This window comes from Puma concolor, chromosome D1 (genome assembly GCF_028749965.1).
Source record: "Puma concolor isolate L17-30 chromosome D1, mPumCon1.1.hap2, whole genome shotgun sequence".
NCBI classification, from domain to species: Eukaryota; Metazoa; Chordata; class Mammalia; order Carnivora; family Felidae; genus Puma; species Puma concolor.
This window is the reverse complement of record NC_141676.1, coordinates 100,254,096-100,272,377: the sequence shown is the minus strand read 5'-3', so window position 1 is coordinate 100,272,377 and position 18,282 is coordinate 100,254,096. Positions and strand designations below refer to the sequence as shown.

Sequence of the window (18,282 nt, the reverse complement as noted above, 5' to 3'; positions counted from 1 at the left end):
CGCTCCCATTGGGCCACGTCCTAGGCCCGCCCCCTCCTCCGTCGCCGGCTTCAGGCCGGAGGCTGCCGAGGGGCCAGTCCGCCAGTTGGGGGTGGGAAACGGCCGACGCCGGCCAGGGATTGGGCCACGTCATGGGGCCCGGCGCGCGCCCCGGTGCGTTCCGGGACCTTTCCGGCCTCAGCGCTGGATGCCGGACTGCCGGTGTCGGGAGTGACTCGTGTCCCGTGCAAGTGAGCACCCGGACAGTCCCGCAGTCGGTCCCCTTACTCCGGTCACCAGGGGAGCCCCGGCCGAGGAGCAGGAATGACCGGCATCCCCTCCGCAGCCACGCGGAAGAGGCTCTCGCTTGCTGGTTGGTATTGAACTGCTTAGGCTTCGGATAGAAATCCAGAATGGCTACGCTTCAGGCTTGGTCCACCCCCACCTTCGTTTCACCTTAAAGACACCAAGACAGATCTTCGCTGGTGGGACAGAGATAACAGAACTTGGCCTGGACCCCTTACTCTAAGACCCATTTTTCTGAGACAGAATATTCCAAAATGGAAAGCGCTGCACGCAAAAGACACTTTTATCTATGAGGCTGTGATCAACTGAGCATAAATGCATCACCTCATGTTTCCGTTCCTTTAAATCTTGTATATCTTCTTTTTTCCCGCTTCTGTCAGAATTAAAGTATCTCGGGCAGGTTTGGCGCTCCTCCCTCCCTTCTGTGTACTTCGTAGCCTAATGGAAGTGTGCACAGCGCTTGGAGAGCTCACTTTTCTTTTTTCAACCTGCCCCACCCCCACCCCCGTTTTGTTGACCTGAGCGCACTTTTCTTAAATGTGGAAAATCGGTCTCCTGTATCCTCCCTCTTCCGAAATCGACTCCTAGCCTCCCTTCGCAGAAGGTTCCCTAGAAGGTCCTGGCTGTAACGGCCAGGACTTGTTTAAGGAACTCTTACCTGTTCCTTTCCCTACATTTTTCATGATGCTTAGGGAGGCAGGGTAGTCAGGTGTCTGTACTTGGAAGATAAACACATCTACTGGTAGTATCAGGGAGAGGTCTATTTTTCTTCCCTTTGTGGACTGTTCAGTCTTCATATGGAGATCTTGGTAGAAATAAGGAGAAATAAATCCCTCTGATACCATGCTCAGTCTCACTCTTTCTGGAATTATCTACTGTTAACAGTGTGGTGTGTAACCTTCCAGGCCTCCTCCTGGGCATTTATGGACATTTGTTGAAATCTGTAGCTTTTGCTTTCTTTTTAAATGATAAAATGTTGTATAATGAAGTTTGTTTGCAGCTTGCATTTTCTCCCCCTTTTTTTTTTTGAAAGTAATAACATATCACGGAGCGTTTTCCGGATCAGTGTGTAAAGATTCACCTCATTGTTTACTGCTGTAGAACATTCCATAGCACGGGGGTTGGCCAGCCACAGTGATGGATATCTAAGTTGTCATTTCAGCTCTATGAGACATGCTAAGTTGTCATTTCAGTTCCACAGAGAAAGATTTTGTTACTGTATGACTGACCCAACTTTTGGGTAGCAGTCTGGTAGGATAGATTCCATCCATTTCAAACAGATTATTCATTTCTAATATTTATTGGGCCTCTGTCAGTTATAAGCATTGCACTAGGTGTGGGATTCCAGAGATGGGGATGACCATGTCCTTGCCTTTGGAAAAGTCAGTCTGTTGGGAAACATGTTTATGGTTTCAGTGCACTTATTAATTTATTTATTTTTTAGTTTATTTTTTGAGAGTGAGAGGGGAAGGGGCAGAGAGAGGGGGAGAGGATCTGAAGCGGGCTCTGAGTCAACAGCAGAGAGTCCGATGTGGGGCTCGAACTCATGAACCTCGAGATCATGCCCTGAGCTGAAGTTGGACGTCCAACCGACTGAGCCACCCAGGCGCCTCTCAGTGTACTTATTAAAAACCTATTGAGGGGCGCCTGGGTGGCGCAGTCGGTTAAGCGTCCGACTTCAGCCAGGTCACGATCTCGCGGTCCGTGAGTTCGAGCCCCGCGTCGGGCTCTGGGCTGATGGCTCAGAGCCTGGAGCCTGTTTCCCATTCTGTGTCTCCCTCTCTCTCTGCCCCTCCCCCGTTCATGCTCTGTCTCTCTCTGTCCCAAAAATAAATAAATGTTCAAAAAAAAAAAAAAAAAAACCTATTGAATGTGTGCAAATTGGGACACTAAGAAGGTCAGTTTGATCTGCTCCTAAGTGAGCTCCCATCCTCGGGTTATCCTTGGTGGGAGTACAGTTTTGCTGCAGCTACGGTTTTCGACCTGGGTATCTGTCCCCTTGGGAGGTGCGGCAGGTGCGAGTGCTCTAGAGAGTCACCTGTTTTGTTTTCTGACCAGAGAGGACCCTAGTGTTTCACAAGAACAAGTTGTAAAATGATGGGAAAATGTTAAGGTAAAACACCTGATTTAGATTGACGAAGGCAGCTGAATTCACTAGTTCTCACTTAGAACAACATGTTAATAACATTTGAGGACTACATCGCTTCCCCCACCCTGAGCAGAAACCCTAAAGTTGCCATCTTGCAGGACATGTGCAACTGTCAGAAGATTAAAGTGAACACATTAGCAGGAGCATGTGCATATGTTATAAACCATGCATGTTACATCATATGCTGAGGGCAGTGTTAATCAGGACAAACATCCTGGTTCAGGAGAATTTTAAAAATTAGTTGTCGGGGCGCCTGGGTGGCTCAGTCGGTTAAGCGTCCGACTTCAGCTCAGGTCACGATCTCACGGTCTGTGAGTTGGAGCCCCGCGTCGGGCTCTGGGCTGATGGCTCAGAGCCTGGAGCCTGCTTCCGATTCTTTGTCTCCCTCTCTCTCTGCCCCTCCCCCGTTCATGCTCTGTCTCTGTCTCAAAAATAAATAAACGTTAAAATAAATAAAATTAGTTGTCATTCAGCAACTTCCATCTTAGGTTTAGGTAATGCTTATATATATTCACTAAGAGACTGTTTGTAATAGCTTTATTCATAACGGCCCCAAATTGAATATTACCTAAATGCCTATCAATAGTTGGATGGGTAGGGGTGCCTTGGTGGCCTAGTCGGTTAAGCATCCAACTCATGATTTCAGCTCAGGTCATGATCTCATGGTTCGTGAGATCAAGCTCCATGTTGAGCTATGCACTGACAGCTCAGAGCCTGCTTGGGATTCTCTCTCTCTCTCTCTCTCTCTCTCAAAATAAAAAAATAGTTGGATCGGTAAATAAATTGTGGTGAATTCACACAATATAATTCTATACAGCAATGAAAATGGTCTATGATTACAGTCTGCGACTTAACTAAAGCCCACAAAGCTAATACTGAGTGAAAGAAGCCAGAAGCTAAAGGGTACATACTTTATGATTTCAGTTATATAAAGTTTAAAACCAGGCAAAACTAAGCTATGGTGATAGAGGTGGAGACGGTGCTTACCCTTGTGGGGTGCTAGTGTTTAGAAGAGGACATAACACGCTTCTTGGGGGTGCTTGCCGCGCTCTGGTTACCATGCTGGTTGCAATGGCTTTGTGAAAATGTAATGGGCCATGGTATGTATGCTTTTCTATATATGTTATACCTTAATAAAATTTTTAGAAGTTATTTTAGAAAATTTTTAGAAGTTATTTTGTGTCACTCAAAAGACTAGAAGGTTTGATTTTGCTGGAACCCTGAGACAGGGGAAAACTCACTTTTAGCAGGAGAGGCTGTACCTAGATAAGTTTTGTTTTTGTTTTTGTTTTTATTTTCTATTTCTTCACCAATGGTTTTAGAATTATGAAAGAAATGTGATTGAAGAAAACTGAAGAACATAGGAAAAACAAATAGTAAAATAAAAATCACCCACAATTCCATTTTTTAAATTAAACACTTAGCATTCTGATGTATATGCACACACTTTACACTTTAATGGAGATAATATTTTGTGACTAATTCCGTTAATTTTCCTATGTCATTTTTCCTCTACAGAATTTTCAGTGGCTATTTTTATAGATTTGTATAAAGAACTACAATAATTTTATTTACCAACATTAGTATTTGACAATTATGTTGCTTCCTTTTTCCCTTCTATTATAAAATTGCAGTAGACACTTTTATTGACAGATATTTATGCAAATCTGTCCCCTATAATCTACTTAGGATAAATTCCTAGAAGTGCCTATGCAGGCTTAAATTCCTCTTTAGGCATTTGATACATATTGCCGAGTTGCCCTCCAGAAAAGTTTACCATATGCACTACCAACAGCAGTGAATGACAGCCCCTGTATCTTTAATAATACTGTTAAGGTTACAGGGGTGCCTGGGTGGCTCAGTTGATTAAGCATCTGACTCTTGATTTCGACTCTGATCATGATCTCACTGTTCATGAATTTGAGCCCCACACTGAGGAATGCAGAGCCTGCTTGGGATTCTCTCTCTCTTTCAAAATAAATCTAAAAAACATTGGAAAAAAATACTGATGCAATTCTCCAGTCCTGGTATTATGAATTTGAATTGGATGGAGTGAGGAGTGGATGAGGAGACAAAGTACTGGGGACATTTCCCAGTTTGCATTGAGATGGGAATGATTATGTGTCCAGAGAAAGCAAGGCTTTTTGTGTTCTTGAATTCTGTGATTTCACGAACACCTAGAAAATCACTCAGATTTATGAACAAATTTATGGAATTGACTTCTAAAAACAAAAATTTAAATCAAGCACCCAGAGGTGCCTGGGTGGCTCAGTCGGTTGAGTGTCCGACTTCGGCTCAGGTCATGATGCCACGGCTTGTGGGTTCGAGCTGACAGCTCAGAGCCTGGAGCCTGCTTCGGATTCTGTGTTTACCTGCCCATCCAGTGTTCCTGCTCTGTGTCTCTTTCTCTCTCTCAAAAATAAATAAATATTGTTTAAAAAATAAATCAAGCACCCACAATATGGGGCTTCAGAGTTGGACAGACCTGGATTTGCCTGTAAGCACTACTTCCTACCTGTGTGACTCTAGGCAAGTTGTTTAGCTTTCCTGAGCCTCAATTTCCACATCATTAAAAGCGACATGCTGGTACATGCCTCACAAGGTTGATGTACAAGGGGGTAAAGTGCTTAGTAGAGTGCTTGGAACATCCTAAGCACCAAGTACATGTTAGTTAACCACTTGTTTTTATTATTACTCTAGAGAAATACAACTTAAAAATGGGCACTACTGCAGTTGTTAAAAGCTTGGTTAAGTGCTTTGCCAAGTTCATGGGGAATTTCCCTTCCCTTTTTTTTTTTTTTTTTTTTTTTTGGCCAGATTTTCACAATCAATAATGAGCTAATTGCTTCCTCCTGTTTCCCTGTGACTTTGGAACCTGTATGGGGAGACCTCTGAGTTTGTTGCTGAAGCGGAAACTTTAGCTGTCCTGTTGCTAAGGTGGAAACTTTTGATAGCCTTTTAGGGGTTAAGAGAAAAAAGCCCAGACTTTTCAGTAGTCTAAAAAATGGTTTTCTACCCAGAGAGCCACATGAGGCAGGAAAAAAACAACAAAAAAACAAAACCTGATAGAAAATAAAAGTTTGAAGCCAAAACAAGAAAAGTTCCTGTTTTGCTCCAGTGAATATGACTGTTTTATACATCATGGGCAGCATTTTGCTAATGCAGAAAAGAGAGGCCGTTGCTAGGCAATCCTTGATTCTGAGTTGCGATCCCTTTAATTTCGAGCTAAAGACTTGAATTGCTTCTTTAGTCCCTTCAGAACTCAAAGTTCTCCAAATACAGAACTGTAACAATTAGTACATCATTTTCTGTGTAGTTCCTCTGCTTATCTTCCTCACTATACTGAAGTTCCTGGATTCAGACAAGTATAACAAAAAGACAAATCCTGGTGTATGTTCTGACAAGTACAGCCTAGCTTCACACTCCAGAAGAGCATCTAATTAAAGGTTAGGGAACTGAAGAACTTTGATGTGCTTGCCCAGAGAGTCACTTGAACCTCATAGAGACTCCCGTTTCTCACCGGAGATAATGATACTTCTGCAGATGGTTGCTAGGAAAGTCCATAAAAAGTGAAAGCACTCTGTTAGGTATAATTAATTGTATGAAATTCAGGGCTGGTTACTGGCAGTCATTCCTATGTCTGTCTCCCATGGTGGTGGTTGAGCTCCCTAAAGGGCAAGAACCACCTCTTGTTCATATTTATATTCTGGGCATTTAGTACAATTGCAGGGATAGTGAGTACTTGATACATGTTTGTCTAAAGGAGGAAGGGAAGGAAGGCAGTGAATCTGAAGAAGTGCAGTGGGTCACCAATCCCTGCCTTTGTACCCTCATCAATAAGACCAAATGGGCATAGGCCTTCCCAGGTTCAAATAGGAAGTAGGAAAACTCTGGACCTCTGCCGTTAGACAGTAGGAGGAGCACCTAAATCAACAACAAAGATGCCACTCTGCTGTTCACGTCTCTATATTTCACATTGCTTGTTTTCTTTTCTTGAAAAGTGACTTATGTACAACCTTGTGTTCATTTCATGTGTACGTGGTGTTTATACACATTACAAAATGGTTACCACATAGATCCAGTAAACCATCTGTGGCCATACAAAGTTTGTGCAATATTATCGGCTGTATTCCCTATGTTGTACATTACATCCCTGTCTTTTTTTTTTTTTTGTAAATACCTCTTAATCCCCTTTATCTATTTCACCCATCCTTCACCCCTTGTCCTCACATCACTGTTTTTTTTTTTTTAATGTAAACTCTGCATCCAACATGAGGCTTGAACTCATGACCCTGAGATCAAGAGTCACATGCTCCACCAACTGAGCCAGCTAGATGCCCCCCACGTCACTTGTTTTAACATGTTATTCATAGTCTTAACGATTGACGTAACACACTTGCAAACATTCCAATAAGTAATACAAAATATACTCAGCAGGTGAAAGTGGGTCCAGGCTACTCCCCATTTATACTTCTGCACATGGGTTTAGATGTTGAAACTGTGAAAGAGGAAAGAAATCTGAGCTAGAAGTCAGGAAATCTATGTGCTATACAGTTTCTTCCCCTCACTTATCTCTTTAGCAAATGGACACTACCTTTCCCGTCAACCAGATTGAGGAGAGGCGGGGGTAAGAGGAAAATCATCCACATTTATTCCTTCAACCACACAGGAAGCCTCTACCGGGCTCTGTTAGGACTGGTCATGGTAAACAAAACACAGCCCCCGCGTTCTGGGATCTCCAGCTGGTGGGAATAAAGACAACATTTTCTGGAAATAAAAAGCTGTGGGGGAGAGAGATGCAAAAACAAACTTCACAGATACCACATGGTCACTTTTTCATATGTCCGTATGATCTCAAAATGACTGCCACTCCTGTACAGAGCTCCTTGTGACGCCAAACTGTTCACCTACAGTTTTCCCCAGGAACACTTGCTTTAGCCAGAGATGTAAATGGTGGGTGGCCATGGAATATCTTAGACACTTGCCACTTGTTAAATCACTCAGCTCCCAGAGCTGCCACTTCCAGGCCTTTTCCCACGTTCGGCTTATGTCCCATACCCTCCCACTACGGAAAGGGAAAAAAAGCCCACGCTCTTGAGAGTTCCTGCCCCACAAGTATTTCCTAGCTTCGTTAAGAAACAGATTCTACATGTCTAATTCATGCCACACTGACAGAGGGACACAAAAATGAACGTAAGACACTGATTGCGGTGCGCAATCCGTATCTCGTTGCAGACACAAACTTCTAACTTTATGTCTCCGCTCCTACAGCTGAAAAGCCAGTTTCATATACATTGGCTTATTCATGCCTCAAAACCGTCGTAGGAGGTCATAATCCGCTTGAGCACAGTGGGTTACAATTAAGGCGTGTGATAGTCCTCATCTTGATCCTTCAGTGCCCACGAATTTAATAAAGGAGGAAACTGATGCTCAAAGAGGTGAAGGGTCCAGCACTTCAGAAGCACTTTAGCCAGCGCAGGTACAGAGCCGGTAAACAGGCCAACTGCGGGGCGACGGACCGGCGGGGAGTCCTACCTCACGCGGCCCCGCCCACTCTCCCCGCCGCGGGAAGCTGTCACCTGGCCGCCAGGGCGCATGTGCACTCAGGCCCCAGGAATCTGTCGGCTCACGTGATCCTTTCGCCCCTCTCACATGACCTCTCTCCCAGAGGCGGGGACCTTCGGCCAAGATGGCGGCCTACCTGCAGTGGCGGCGTTTCGTTTTCTTCGACAAGGAGCTGGTGAAGGAGCCGCTGGGCAACGATGGTGCTGCTCCCGCGGCTGCACCTGCCTCAGGACCCGCTGCTTCTAAGTTCCTTTGCCTTCCTCCTGGCATCACTGTCTGCGACTCAGGCCGAGGGAGCCTCGTCTTTGGAGATATCCTTCCTCTGGAGCTGTCTGTTCCCTCCCCGGATCCCTGAAGAGATCCAGCTGGGATGGAATCTGTCGGTCAGAGGGGTTCGTGTTACGTGACACTTTCCTTTAGGTGGGCGCCCAGTGGCTCCTTCTGTGGCCTGAGGGAAGAAAGGAGGAAGTCCATTCTGTAACTTGTTGCCAACTGAGCAGTCGTGGGCAAGGCAACCTCTTCGGGCTTCCATTTACTTCTCTGTGAAAGAGGTGTAAGATACCAGTTTGGCAAGGCTATTTTTAAGATTTATCTAAACAGCGTATGCAGGTTGGCTTTACAAGATGAATGTGTAAGGTGGCATGATCTCTCCTGCCCAAATTGTGAGACTAGAAGTTTGCTGCTTTGTTCTTCATATTGTTGCTACTAAACTCTGGTCTCCGTTTTCACTGGTTTTAAGATGGAGAACTTTTGGGAGATAATATGTGGAGAAATTCTTGAAAATTTGAGAGAGATTAAATAATATATGTTAGTAGTTGTCTGGGATCTGGTCTAAATAGAAGTCTGTCTCCTTGGAAAGGAGGTTCCTTGACTATTCTACACATATGGAAGGCCAAATCTGGTTCTTGCCCCGCTCTCTACAGCTTACAGGCTTCCAAGCCTACAAACTACGGGTGACACACCTATATCAGCTGAAGCAGCACAATATTTTGGCATCTGTTGGTGAAGATGAAGAAGGCATCAACCCCCTGGTGAGTCCCAGAAAGGAAGTGGGAAAGACCCAGGCCCTGGGAATGGCTGTTGGAGGGTGAGTAGTATTCACATATCTGAGGTCTGTTCACAGGTAAAAATCTGGAACCTGGAAAAGAGAGATGGTGGCAATCCACTCTGCACTCGCATCTTCCCTGCCATCCCAGGAACAGAGCCAACTGTTGTGTCTTGTTTGACTGTCCATGAAAATCTCAACTTTATGGCCATTGGTAAGCGGAAGAAGGCAAAGCTAACACTCCGTGGTTTTTATAGATTTTCTTCAGAGTTGCTTTTGCAGCTCGTCTTCATTGTTTTAATGAGGCCACTTTATACTGAACTAAGGCCTTTGAGATAGTAAAGTTTGGAGCGGGAAAGCATTTAGTTTCGTTCTTTGAAAAAGAGCCTGTGTGCACCGATTTTTATGTTAACCATTGGAAGAGTTAGATATAAGGAGAAAGCTTGTTACTTCTTTTTTTAAGTTTATTTATTTTGAGAGTGAGAACGAGTCAGGTAGAGGGGCAGAGAGAGAGAGAGGGAAAGAGAGAGAATCTCAAGCAGGTTCCATGCTGTCAACACAGAGCCCGACGCAGGGCTCAATCCCACAAACCATGAGGTTATGACTTTAGCTGAAATCAAGAGTCAAATGCTTAACTGACTGAACCACCCAAGCACCCTGAAAGCTTGTCACTTCTAACAAGTGCCTTAAATGGTCTTTTCCCCCTTCTGTGCTCCCTGATCTTTTCAGCCTCAATGAAGTGCTGTTTCCTGGTCCCCTACAGGTTTCACAGATGGCAGTGTTACATTGAACAAAGGAGACATCACACGGGACCGGCATAGCAAGACCCAGATTCTGCACAAGGGCAACTATCCTGTTACTGGACTGGCGTTTCGCCAAGCGGGAAAGACCACTCATTTGTTTGTTGTGACAACTGAGAACGTTCAGGTATGATGGGGACCTGCACTGTTAGGGGCAGGCAAGAAAGGGGCCTACGATAAGGAAATGACGAGAGGTAGGGTTCTTAAACTCTTTATCATGTAGCCTTGAGTCATTTGCCCAGCTTAATATTTTATTTTTTCACTTAAGAGGCAAGGAAGAGTCAGAGTTAGGAAAAGAACAATGGGCTTGTAGTGAAAGACCTGCTTTTTTCCCCCTAACTTGTTAAGTAACATCGGACACTGATGCTCTTAATTTCTAACAGTCTCCTCTCAAGTATGGTCTTGGTAAAAGTTCAAAATTATTGCATTTCTTGCAGTGGCAGTTTTCCTGTAGTTAGTGACCATACACACAGAGGGAGAAAATGTGGGTGATGGTAATGGACAAAGCAAGGAGCCAGGGAAAGTGTTAGGGTGCTAAGAGTCAAAAAGAAAGAGAGCCAGTATGGAGATGGGAATACCTTTGGGAAGGCTTAGATGCCCCCTCCTGAAAGGGAGCCTGTTAACGCCTTTCTTCTTGCAGTCCTATATAGTTTCTGGAAAGGACTACCCTCGTGTGGAGTTGGACACCCATGGTTGTGGCCTGCGCTGCTCAGCTCTAAGCGACCCTTCTCAGGACCTGCAGTTCATAGTGGCTGGAGACGAATGTGTCTACTTGTACCAGCCTGATGAACGTGGGCCCTGCTTTGCCTTCGAGGGCCATAAACTCATTGCTCACTGGTTTAGAGGCTACCTTGTCATTGTCTCCCGTGACCGGAAGGTTTCTCCCAAGTAAGGACTCCAGGGGGGAGGGAAAGGGAGAAGGCTGCACTTGTTTGCCAGAATTAGCATGATTTTAAAATCCTAATACCCCAATCCTGTCAGTCTGCTACTTTGGTGTTCTGTACATTGTCCTCACACTTAGATTCAGTTGTAACATTTTTACTGAAAAAATGTATTTTTGCTACAGGTATTTGCTAAGTGCCCTAGAACGCCCCAGGGAATTTTTGACCTGTTTTTGTTTTTTTTACTCTTCAGTCAAAACACACTGGGTGGCGGAACAAGGAAATGAACAGTGGAGAAGCTATAAAGGGCTGGGGAATGCAGGACACAGTATTTTTATTCTGAGCCACCTGAAAAGGGGTGGCACGCTCTTCCTCATGATGGAAATGATCCGTGTCAGTGTTTATCTTCAGTCAGCACTAAGTGCAGTATCTCACATGTACCAGGGGCTAATTATATGAATGGGTGTTTGGATGTTCTTAATTTTTTAAGCTACCCCTTATGTTAATGGTAGGATCCTGAAAGGTACGATCAGGTCTATGTGTTCTCTTCCTACAACTGCCCATGCAATGCTGCATTTATGGGATATGCTGCTAGAGGGGCCAGAGGGTGATTTGTTCTGGGCAGAGTAGGCAGCACCAAAGTTGTCATGGGAAGAGGAGCTGGTGCAAATAGCTGGTGCTTTTTCTTTCCCACACAGGTCAGAGTTTACCAGTAGGGACTCCCAGAGCTCCGACAAGCAGATCCTCAACATCTACGACCTGTGCAACAAGTTCATAGCCTATAGTGCCGTCTTTGAGGACGTAGTGGACGTTCTTGCTGAGTGGGGCTCCCTGTACGTGCTGACGCGGGATGGGCGGGTCCACGCGCTGCAGGAGAAGGACACACAGACCAAACTGGAGGCAAGGCCACCAGATTTCCAGAGCTGGCCACGGGCACCCAGACGCAGGTGTAGGAACAGGCTCCTCTTGGAGGCCAAGTCACCTTGGCCAGGGTGTTTCCTTCCCTTTGGGGCACAGCCTTACCTAGCTCCTTTAGGGCTGAATTACAAGGTAAATGGCCTGGGATGAGGTTTTAAGAGTAAAGTAATGGCTGAGAGCCTGAGTCCACTCTCAGGGTCCATTCATCTGCAGAGAGCCTTGGAAAGTAAGGCCATGTTGGACTTCGGGGTATCTGAGAGGTCTTGCCCTGTCTAGGATCTAGGCAGATCAGAAATCCAGGACCGTCTGGCTTGTGTGTTGTAGCTGCTTTCTGGTAGGGTGTCTCCTCAGGACTGCTTCTAGTAATTTTCTAATCTCTCTCCCCTTGCAGATGCTGTTTAAGAAGAACCTATTTGAGATGGCCATTAACCTGGCCAAGAGCCAGCACCTAGATAGTGATGGGTTGGCCCAGATCTTCATGCAGTATGGGGACCATCTCTACAGCAAGGGCAACCATGATGGGGCTGTTCAACAGTATATCCGGTTAGTCTTGGTTGCTTTAGGATATAGCTCTAAATGCAGCCAGATAGACTAACACCTGGGCTTGGGTTAGGGGAGTGGACTCCACCAAAAGGAGCCATCCTTTTTCCCTGCAGAAACTGTGATGGCCTGGGTGAGAAGTTGGTACAGTTTACCGTAAAGGGAACATTTAGGGTCAAATATTACATGACCAGGGTGCAGTGGAGCTGATGAGTATCTCTTGTTTTAAACTTTATTTTGTTTTTACCTGTGTATCTATATTTTTTAAGTAGGCTTCACACCCAATGTGAGGCTTGAACTCACAACCCCGAGATCAAGAGTTACATGCTCTACTGACAGAGCCAGCCAGGCACCCGTTCTTGTTTAGGCTGGCCTTTGTTAATATTCACTTTTGGGGCACCTGGCTGGCACAGTTGGTAGAGCACACGACTCTTGATTTCAGCATCATGAGTTCAAGTCCCACATTGGGCACAAAGCTTAGTTTAAAAAAAAAAAATTCATTTTGACCTGATTTGTTTGTTTGTTTGTTTCTTTTGAGAGACACAGCACAAGTGGGGGAGGGGCAGAGAGATGAGGACAGAGGATCTGAAGCGGGCTCTGCACTGGCAGCAGAGAGCCCGATGGGGGGCTCAAACTCATGAACCATGAGATCATGACCTGAGCCAAAGGCAGACACTTAACCGACTGAGCTACCCAGATGCCCCTTGATTTGATTCTTTAAAGGGAAAGGGTATTCATCTCTTGGCTTCTACAGTTTCTTCCCTTGAAGAAACCCTAATTCTTGAAATTTTCTGCCCTACTAAGAGGTGGTGTGAACCTGTCTGGCCCCTCTACCTTTCTAGAATTCCTATCTTCAGCCAAGTTTAAGAACCAGTGCTGTGTTAGCCTTGCATCTCATGTGGTCTACAGTCTAGTAGCATTGATATCCAGGTCTTGTTAGAAATACAGATTCGCAGGCCTCCCCCCAGACGTGCTGAGGATCTGCAAGCGATTCCTAGGTACATGAAAGAGAAGTACGCTGATCCAGATGGTGTTTGATGCACGTGTCTCTCTAGAACCATTGGAAAGTTGGAGCCATCCTATGTGATCCGCAAGTTTCTGGATGCCCAGCGCATCCACAACCTGACCGCCTACCTACAGACCCTGCACCGGCAGTCCCTGGCCAATGCTGACCACACTACCCTGCTGCTCAACTGCTATACCAAGCTCAAGGACAGTTCGAAGCTAGAGGAGTTCATTAAGGTGCAGGGTGGTGGTGGTGGTGGTAGATTCCCCGAGGGCCCCACTGAGCGGGAGGTGGCTTTACCAGGGTTTGCCCCTTTTTCAGCAGATGCAGGGAGAAGAAAGGGCTCACCTTATTTGGGGACCAGGACCCTCTGGTCTATAAACTGGGAAGAGGAATAGCCTTTCCTGCTAGTTCTCTCCTGTCTCCCTCTTGTTTTATGATGCTTGAACTTTTGAGGGTATGTAAGCTCAGGGAATTAACAGTGGTGGGCCCCTGGGTCCCCAGAGGTGTCCCTGTAATAGTAGGGGAAGAGGAAGACTTTAGCTCTTAAAAACTTACTGAGAAGTAGGAGGACCTAGTGTTTTAAAACCATGGACTTTCTTTAATTTTTTTTTTTTTTTTTTTTGTCTCCAACCCTCCCGGCCTCAACTTTATTGTTATCTTAAGAATCTGTCAGGGGGCACCTGGCTGGCTCAGTTGGTAGAACATGCAAATCTAGATCTCCAGGTCGTGAGTTCAAGCCCCACATTGGGCCTAGAGTTCCTGTTAAAAAAAAAAAAAAAAAAGAATCTGGTCTCAGATGCAGGTTTCCTCTCCCTTCCCCAACCACAACCTTTCTGTGAATGATTTTGTCTGACGTCTCCCTGGCAGACCAAGAGTGAGAGCGAAGTCCACTTTGATGTGGAGACAGCCATCAAGGTCCTCCGGCAGGCTGGCTATTACTCCCATGCCCTCTACTTGGCTGAGAACCATGCACATCATGAGTGGTACTTAAAGATTCAGCTAGAGGACATTAAAGTAAGTGAGACTCTTGACCCAGACAGAGACCTGTTCTTTTTCCAGGACCTCCCCGGAATGATGAAAGTACTTCCTGGTGGGAAGGCAGGAGCATGCGCTTACTCTGCCCTTACCTCTCCACAGAATTATCAGGAAGCCCTTCGGTACATCGGCAAGCTGCCTTTTGAGCAGGCAGAGAGCAACATGAAACGCTATGGCAAGATCCTCATGCACCACATACCAGAGCAGACGACCCAGTTGCTGAAGGGACTGTGTACCGACTATCAGCCTAGCCTCGAAGGCCGAGGTGACAGGGAGGCTCCAGGCTGCAGGGTGAGACGTCAAGGAGAATGGCTTTTGGACAACGGGGATCACTTCTGGGGCCTCATGGATACCACACCCACTCACTTGGCCTCCTCTCTCCTCCCTTGCCATCCTAGGCCAACTCAGAGGAGTTCATCCCCATCTTTGCCAACAACCCTCGAGAGTTGAAAGCTTTCCTAGAACACATGAGTGAAGTACAGCCTGACTCCCCGCAGGGCATCTATGACACACTCCTTGAGCTGCGGCTACAGAACTGGGCCCATGAGAAAGATCCACAGGTGAGGCCTGGCGAAAGCTGCAGCAGATGCTGGAGAAAAGACAGCCCTTCCATCTTTTGTGGTTGCCTTTTGCTGCATTCTTTAGACCAGTGACCCCTCACCCTTGGGGGCTAACTGGTTCCTCCGTGAAGAGGCGATCGAAGAGGCAGTTGACTTGCCTTGTCACAAGAGAGCTTTGTGATTTTTTCCCCCCTTATGCCCAGCAACTCTACCCTCCTTCCCTAGGTCAAAGAGAAGCTTCATGCAGAGGCCATCTCCCTGCTGAAGAGCGGCCGCTTCTGCGACGTCTTTGACAAGGCCCTGGTCCTCTGCCAGATGCACGACTTCCAGGATGGGATCCTTTACCTCTATGAGCAGGGGAAGCTGTAAGATTTGGGGCAACTTCAGGGAAGGGGGAGGATCCGGTTTTCCAGGGACAGCCACTGAGGTGCGCCTTGCCCCGGCCCCAGGTTCCAGCAGATCATGCACTACCACATGCAGCATGAGCAGTACCGGCAGGTGATTGCTGTGTGCGAGCGCCACGGGGAGCAGGAGCCGTCCCTGTGGGAACAGGCACTCAGCTACTTTGCCCGCAAGGAGGAGGACTGCAAGGAGTATGTGGCGGCCGTGCTCAAGCACATCGAGAGCAAGAACCTCATGCCACCGCTTCTAGGTACTTCAGAGGGCGGTAGGGAGGGGTGCGGGCTGCCCACAGCTCTGGGGCAGGGGCGCTTCCATTCTATCGAGAGGGTGCTGCTCGGTTCACTGTCTTGTTTCCTTCCGGGCCCAATCTCAGTGGTGCAGACTCTGGCCCACAACTCCACAGCCACCCTGTCTGTCATCCGGGACTACCTGGTCCAAAAACTACAGAAACAGAGCCAGCAGATTGCACAGGATGAGCTCCGGGTGCGACGGTACCGAGAGGAGACCACCCGCATCCGCCAGGAGATCCAGGAGCTCAAGGCGAGGTACTTGGCGACTAGATATGTGGAGGGGGGATAATCTTGTTCTTCACTGGGTGTCATTAAATACTTTTCATAGAGGATTGTATGAAAATATGTTCAAACTTTGCATTTTTGAAGATCTGTTTTAATGGAAGAATTCCAAAGAATGGTTTATTCCATAGATCGTTATTCATTAGGTTTTTGGAGGATGTTAACTTGCAGCAGGTGTTTTTCTTTTTATGAGTCTGTATTTTTTTCTAAAGACACATTTTTTTTTTTTTTTTTTTAAGAGAGGGAAAGGGAGAGAGGGCGAGAGCAGGGGAGGGCTGTGAGATCATGACCTGAGCTAAAATCAGGAGTCAGATGGCAAGCACTGATCTTAACACAGACAGAAAAAAGCCCTGCCATGTGGAGCTTACAACATAGAGGTAGGCAGGCGCTGAATACATTCAAGAAAATATTACAGTATGTCAGATGGTGATAAGGTCTAAGGAGAAAACTAGTTTAGGAAGGGGAGTGGGGTGCTGTGTGTGTGTGTGTGCGCTCGTTTATAAGGTGGCCAGGAAAGTCCTCACTGGAAGGATCACGTCTAAGTAAAGATCTGAAAGGTACAAGTTCCCCAGCTGTGGAATGAATGTCACGGGGATGAAAGGTACAGCACAGGGAACGTAGTCGGTGTGGTAACGGTGCTGTGTGGTGACAGATGGTAGGTACACTTGTGGTGAGCGTATAGCGCAACACACAGACTTGTCAATCACCATGTTGTACACCCAAAAATAATGTAACGTATGTCAGTTGTACTTCAATTAAAAACAACAACAAAAAAACGGCGCTTGGGTAGCTCACTCGGGTTAAGTGTCCGACTTCAGCTCAGGTCATGATCTCAAGGTTCGCGGGTTTGAGTCCCGGGTCAGGCTCGCTGCTGTCAGCTTGGAGCCTGCTTCGGATCCTCTGTCCCCTTCTCTCCCCGCCCCTCCCCCACTCGTGTGTGTGTGCTCCCTCCGTCTCAAAAATAAACAAACATGAAAAATTTTTAAAAACCGTGAAAGACAATTTAGTGGTGGTTGTGAAAACTGAACCGGTTAGTCGGACTTGCTGGAAGCACGCTGAGACTCTGCAGGCCCGGGCGGCATCCTCATTTCACTCCCTTTTGGTGGTTAAGAGCAAGAGCTTGTAGTCCCTCGACAGGGACCCCTCATCGACTCCTGCCACCTTCTCTCTGCACCCGGCTCTTGGCTCTGCCCCCACTCTTTGCCACTCCTTTCTGGTCTCCCTTGCCTGCAGTCCGAAGATTTTCCAGAAGACCAAGTGCAGCATCTGTAACAGTGCCTTGGAGCTGCCCTCGGTCCACTTTCTCTGCGGCCACTCCTTCCACCAGCACTGCTTTGAGAGTTACTCAGAAAGTGATGCCGACTGCCCCACCTGCCTCCCTGAAAACCGGAAGGTCATGGATATGATCCGGGCCCAGGAACAGAAACGTGATCTCCATGATCAGTTCCAGCACCAGGTGGGCATGAGTGGGTAGATGACTGCCCCACTCACGGAGAGTCACGGGAGCATTCGCTTCTTTTCTTTCCTCCTCCTCAGGACAGGACACCTGCAGTTCTGATTCTTCTCTCCTCTTTCCCTGCAGCTCAAGTGCTCCAACGATAGCTTCTCTGTGATTGCTGACTACTTCGGCCGAGGGGTTTTCAACAAATTGACTCTGCTGACCGACCCTCCCACGGCCAGGCTGACTGCAAGCCTGGAGGCTGGGCTGCAGCGGGACTTGCTCATGCACTCCAGGAGGGGCACTTAAACAGCTCAGGGGAAGGGGTGTGATAGTGGAGGCACAGTAGTAGGGACATGGGGGACAGAGGTAGGGCTGTTGCACAGGAGTCAGGCAGACATGCCCAGGACTCCACCCTGATCTGATGCCATAGCCCTCAGGACTAAAGAGGACTTTTTCTCCCTTCTTCGGCCAGCCCGCCATTCCTCCTGTTGACTTTTTGAGCAGTGTGGATCATTCCAGACCAGCGGGGGAGGGTACCTCAGCAACCTCTGAGTGTGGACAATAGCTGCTTTGTTCTCTATCCAAGGGCACCAGGCTGTGCTTGGGTCCTTGCTCCCAGAGTCTATAAATAAAAGAATATAATGGTTTGGGGGTTGAAGGTTTTGTTCTGGGGACTTCCTGGTGATTCTTAATTGTGCAAGATGTACTTTCCCTCTGCTCTTGTAGAACTCCAATTCCCTTCTTGCAGGGTTCTTTGAAGATTATGTTGACAAGACCTCATTCCAGTAATGGGTGGGGCTGGTGGCCTCCAGTCGACCAGTTTACTGAAGAGCCTCAGTGACGAAAGGCCTGGTACCTGAGCTCCAGGAGCAACCTGGACCAAGGCCCCCAGACTAGCGCCTGCTCTGTAGTCTGGCTGGTCTCAGTGGCTCTTGTTTGCACAAAATACTCAAGCAGGAGGCAGATTCTGGTGGGAATCCTGGGGTTTGAGCCTGCCTTCATTATGCATAGGTTGGTGTCTTGCCGGATTTAGTACCAAGTGATAAACAAGATAGAAGGGCCTTGGTTGAAACGCTTTTT

The 18,282-nt window shown here is 47.0% G+C and overlaps 1 protein-coding gene across 4 annotated transcripts; it reads left to right on the top strand.

Annotated features, from left to right (window-relative positions):
- Positions 1-186: 186 nt before the first annotated feature.
- Positions 187-17,849, top strand: VPS11 (VPS11 core subunit of CORVET and HOPS complexes). Of its 4 annotated transcripts, none has more exons than XM_086678912.1 (17): positions 187-352; positions 8,103-8,314; positions 8,886-9,030; positions 9,123-9,258; positions 9,808-9,971; positions 10,485-10,732; positions 11,424-11,625; positions 12,035-12,186; positions 13,239-13,425; positions 14,060-14,206; positions 14,330-14,518; positions 14,626-14,787; positions 15,013-15,152; positions 15,237-15,439; positions 15,593-15,734; positions 16,995-17,217; positions 17,344-17,849. In XM_086678912.1, exons 2-17 carry the CDS (start codon positions 8,124-8,126, stop codon positions 17,506-17,508), a joined length of 2,796 nt encoding a protein of 931 aa, XP_086535038.1. In that variant the 5' UTR covers positions 187-352; positions 8,103-8,123; the 3' UTR covers positions 17,509-17,849. The 4 variants fall into 4 exon arrangements, with proteins under 4 accessions (XP_086535038.1, XP_086535037.1, XP_086535040.1 ...); XM_086678911.1 differs by having other exon boundaries at positions 190-352; positions 15,563-15,734; XM_086678914.1 differs by having other exon boundaries at positions 190-352; positions 8,103-8,382; positions 8,923-9,030; positions 15,563-15,734.
- Positions 17,850-18,282: the final 433 nt, after the last annotated feature.

What these genes read in the sequence shown, in the direction of transcription:
- VPS11 (XM_086678911.1), top strand. Translation starts at nt 8,124, where the DNA reads ATGGCGGCCTACCTGCAGTGGCGGCGTTTCGTTTTCTTCGACAAGGAG. An exon ending in TCTCAACTTTATGGCCATTG is followed by an intron (nt 9,259 to 9,807) that starts GTAAGCGGAAGA and finishes GGTCCCCTACAG; the next exon opens with GTTTCACAGATGGCAGTGTT. An exon ending in TGACAACTGAGAACGTTCAG is followed by an intron (nt 9,972 to 10,484) that starts GTATGATGGGGA and finishes TTCTTCTTGCAG; the next exon opens with TCCTATATAGTTTCTGGAAA.